Raw genomic sequence first — 5,152 nt, 5'->3', positions numbered from 1 at the left:
AGTAGCGAGATCGTTTTGCTTTCAAGCTAAGAAGCTAGACCATCTTGCCTTCAAGCTGAAAAGCTAGATCGTGTTGCCTTCAAGCTAAGTAGCTAGACCATCTGGCCTTCAAGCTGAAAAGCTAGATCATTTTGCCTTCAAGCTAGGAAGCTACACCATTTGCCTTCAAGCTAAGTAGCGAGACCATCTTGCCTTCAAGCCCAAGAATCTGGACCATATTGTAGCTACATCTGACGTAAATTAACATCTTCACTGCTGAACATCATTTAAATTGTATAGAAAAATTTTATAATAGTTGCTCTTAACTCTCCTCCCATAATGTGCCGATTTACTTTATATATAATAGACATAAAAGAAATGATAAAATGAACTTTATGGTTGAAAAAATAATTAAAAGGAGAAATAAGTTCCCTACTTGAAAAATAATACGAACAACTTATAATGGAGAGCACAGTAAGATGACCTCTTTAGAAATATAGGTAAAATTTTTATGACAGCTCGTAATTCGTAACATCCTAAATAACCTATGTTACATTTGATAGTATTGCATGCATGGATGATACTGCCTTGGTTAAAGAGACATTCTGCTTTTTTTGTAGGTCCAATTTTTTTTGCTAAAATTTGTGAAATCTATTCACCAAAATTTAGAGAAATGCGCCCATTAATGTATCTGGAACTTTTAACTAAAAAAATTCCAGCCGTTAATTTTTTAAACGCCAAATATATTTACAAACATTACGTAAGGTTTTTAAGTTCGTTATGCTTTTTGGACGCTGTTAGAAAACTACTCTACGGATTTAAGTAAAATAAACGCCTAATTGTAGAGAAATATGTCTCCTACTTATTCTGAAGGTTTCTACTGATAATATCGAGCCACTATAAAGCCAAACTCCAAAACTAGATCAAACTGTTTAATTAACAATTCGTACTCTCTATTTTTAATTAACATTTTAAAACCAATTTAGTTTGATCAAGAAGATGCATAGATATAAATAGCATACTTTAGAAATATTTTCTGGTATAATTTACGACATACTACATCCCCTTTATAATGAACCCGCCCTGCAGATTAAAGTCTTCTCAAATATCAGTACTATAAAATATAAAGCCAACCACAATAAGCAATTTCTCGTCTTCTGTAGTCATAAATTTGTCTATTCTGATTCGATCAAGTAAAGTATTTTATAAATGTTATTGACATATGTGTTTTGAATAGAAATTTTAATCATGTGAGCTTTTACATGCTGTCACCTAGTTTAATTTATCCATATTTATGTCTGATATAACTTCACACATGGATGAATATGTAGTTTTCTCATAGCATGAATATCATGATTAAACCAACAACACCAAAGTTACAAGATTTACAGTATTTGATTTGGTTTGGTACAACTATCATAACTCGTGTACATATTATTGGTTCTATTATATTAAACAAGAAACGAAACATTGTTTATAATATAAACTGTATGACTAGCATTACAAAAAAACCCCTACCAAGATTTTGTATTTATGTGTAATAGTTAGATTAAGAAACATTTTCCAGGTGGAGAAACATAACAATAATAAGGACTTTACTCGGCAACCTATTTAGCAATAAATACAAAGTAAGCTACAAAAAGCTAATTTTCAATAGGATATATATACAGAGCGAAATTTAAATATAATCTTAAGTAATAAAAAGAATACAAAAAAATGAATTGCAAACGTAAAATAATTCACTAAGATTAAAATTAAAGACAAAAAAAATAATCAAATTATGAAGTCTAATTTTCCAATTAAAACAGATAAAGAATCAGAATAATTCATAAGTATACGTATCAGATATAAATTTAGTATTGATACAAATGCGGGCTTTATTTCAGCTATGAAACTGATAAAAATGACTTTATTTCAGAACTGATAAAAATAATGACTTTATTTCAGCTATGATAATTAATAAAAGAAAACCGTATTTGTAAATTAGAAATAATGTAATCAAATCTCTTCGTAATTAGCTAATTATGAATTAATTATTGACTTGTGAGACAAACTGGTATTTTTCCCAAACATTAGAACACCTTTGCTTTCGATTTATATAAGCATTAGCCGTCCAATAATGGAATATATATATATATATATATATATGAATCAGGGCATTGAGAAGGATGTTAGGTGACATTCGCCAAACGGCCACACTGGTTTTTAATTTTTGAAAAATACAAAATAATTCTAAAAAAATTCAAAAGAAAAAAAACGATTCAAAAAATAAAATAAATTAAATGAGTGGAATGAGAAAAAAAAAAGAGAAACATTTATTTAAATGGACTTTAGTTAAGTTACATGTGAATATAAACATTTGATTTTAGCATTTCAATCATTATGTTGTTTGAATTATAAGTACATGTAGTAGGTAATCAGATATTTTACATTTGTCTTTGAACCAGGGTATTAGACAAGGAACAAGTTGTTCCATTTTCAAACCACCAGTTGACCTTCCAGGTAACTCATTGCGTCGAGCATTCAGTATGGAGGTCAATATGCGCCATTAATCTATGCTCTACCTATTGACCTCCATACTGAACACTCGACGCAATGAGTTTCCTGGAAGGTCAACTCATGGGTTGAAAATGGAACAACTTGTTCCTTAATCTCACTCTAAAAACTACTACTTTCTTCAGGATTTTATATTGGTTTCATTCGTGTACAATGGGATCCATTGAGCTGCGGCTCTGGGAAATGGAGGGGAAATATATTGGAACGTTGAAATTTATAGAGTTCTTTTGGATCATTTCTAATCGAGGCGGCTAGTTCACTGAAACCACTCTTTGAGACTATTAGAACCTTACATTTGGACAGTATTATTTGATCAACTACTGCAGTCTCGAACCCAAGGCAGTCCGCATCCATTCCTTTTTGTCTGTCAATGTGTAGGATTTTACCCTCGGAATCAAAATAACGCTTACCGAATCGCCGCCGTGCTGTATTTCGAACTTCGATATTGTCAGTTGCGATAAATATTTTATTTGCTGTGTCCAATTTATCCATAAATTCCCAAAGTTTTGGCACATTCGTTATGTTATTCTTCGATGCATCGTTGGGCAAATTTTCACTTTGTCCGATCCGGACATGCGCACAAGTCATATTTTCTCGCAGAGCGATTGTTTTTAAACGATTGATCACGTGACGTGATGGTTTCATCAATGATTCCCAAATAAGTTTAAAAATTTGGGTTCGTGTCGTTCCACCTTTAAGATATGGGGGTAATTTATGCTCGATTTGACGATATACGTCACAATATAGAAGAGTACTAGATTTTAAATATATCACCTCGGCTGTTTCGTTTGACAAATCATATATTCCTCTATGCATAAACTTGATGATTTTCTGTGATTTCCCGACCAGGGCACTTTCAGCAATAATCCAGTTGTATTTATTTGGAATAAAAAATTGTCTAATATCACAAGGTGTAGACATGATGATTCCAAACTTTCTATCCAGCTGAAGCGCAACCATGAAGGCGTAAGCTATTCCCCGCTGCCGATCACTTAATCCACCACAAAGTTTTCTACCATCACAAAGGTACATCAAAAATTTTTCAGAGTTTGCTGTTTTCAGTGCCTTTGTAGCTTTCTTGGCACTTTGTCTACGTTTTAAAACTTGTGTGGCATGGAGACCACTACTGGAACTGTAGTTTGATTTCTTGGTAGCTAGGATACCGGACACAGTAGGTGACCTCTTCTCGTTTTTAGAGAAAAATTCTATCTTTGGTCTAACAAGGGATTGTGAGGGAGATGTTAAATACAAATATATGACTGTTGGTAATATTATCAATATAAAGAGTTTCGTGGTTTTCCTCAACATCTTTCAGTCTGAAATGATAGAAATAACAATATTAAAAACATCCTTTAGTCTAAAATGATAGATATAACAATATTAAGAACATTCTTCAGTCTGAAATTATAGACATAACAATATTAAAAATATCCTTCAGTCTGATATTATAGAAATAACAATATTAAAAACATTCTTCAGTCTGAAATTATAGATATAACAATATCAAAAACATTCTTCAGTCTGAAATTATAGAAATAACAATATTAAAAACATCCTTCAGTCTAAAATTATAGAAATAACAATATTAAAAACATCCTTCAAACTGAAATTATAGATATAACAATATTAAAAATATCCTTCAGTCTAAAATTATAGAAATAACAATATTAAAAACATCCTTCAGTCTAAAATTATAGATATAACAATATTAAGAACATTCTTCAGTCTGAAATTATAGACATAACAATATCAAAAATATCCTTCAATCTGAAATTATAGAAATAACAATAATAAAAACATCCTTAGTCTGAAATTATAGAAATAACAATATTAAAAATATCCTTAGTCTGAAATTATAGACATAACAATATTAAAAACATTCTTCAGTCTGAAATTATAGATATAACAATATTAAAAACATTCTTAGTCTGAAATTATAGATATAACAATATTAAGAACATTCTTCAGTCTGAAATTATAGACATAACAATATTAAAAATATCCTTCAGTCTGAAATTATAGAAATAACAATATTAAAAACATTCTTCAAACTGAAATTATAGATATAACAATATTAAAAATATCCTTCAGTCTGAATTATAGATATAACAATATTAAAAACATCCTTCAAACTGAAATTATAGATATAACAATATTAAAAATATCCTTAGTCTGAAATTATAGATATAACAATATTAAAAATATCCTTAGTCTGAAATTATAGACATAACAATATTAAAAACATTCTTCAGTCTGAAATTATAGATATAACAATATTAAAAACATTCTTCAGTCTGAAATTATAGATATAACAATATTAAAAACATCCTTACTCTGAAATTATAGAAATAACAATATTAAAAATATCCTTTAGTCTAAAATTATAGATATAACAATATTAAAAACATCCTTCAGTCTGAAATTATAGACATAACAATATTACAAACATCCTTCAGACTAAAATTATAGAAATAACAATATTAAAAACATCCTTCAGTCTGAAATTATAGAAATAACAATATTAAAAACATTCTTCAGTCTGAAATTATAGAAATAACAATATTAAAAACATCCTTCAGTCTTAAATTATAGAAATAACAATATTAAAAACATCCTT

The 5,152-nt window shown here is 29.2% G+C and overlaps 1 protein-coding gene across 1 annotated transcript; it reads right to left on the bottom strand.

The window, feature by feature from the left end:
• Positions 1 to 2,664: 2,664 nt before the first annotated feature.
• On the bottom strand, positions 2,665 to 3,843 carry LOTGIDRAFT_172851 (hypothetical protein; the record flags this gene model as incomplete). The annotated part of the gene is made up of 1 exon (XM_009050033.1): positions 2,665 to 3,843. One exon carries the CDS (start codon positions 3,841 to 3,843, stop codon positions 2,665 to 2,667), a length of 1,179 nt encoding a protein of 392 aa, XP_009048281.1.
• Positions 3,844 to 5,152: the final 1,309 nt, after the last annotated feature.

Source organism: Lottia gigantea (genome assembly GCF_000327385.1).
Source record: "Lottia gigantea unplaced genomic scaffold LOTGIsca_143, whole genome shotgun sequence".
NCBI lineage: Eukaryota > Metazoa > Mollusca > Gastropoda > Lottiidae > Lottia > Lottia gigantea.
This window is presented reverse-complemented; position numbering and strand designations above follow the sequence as displayed.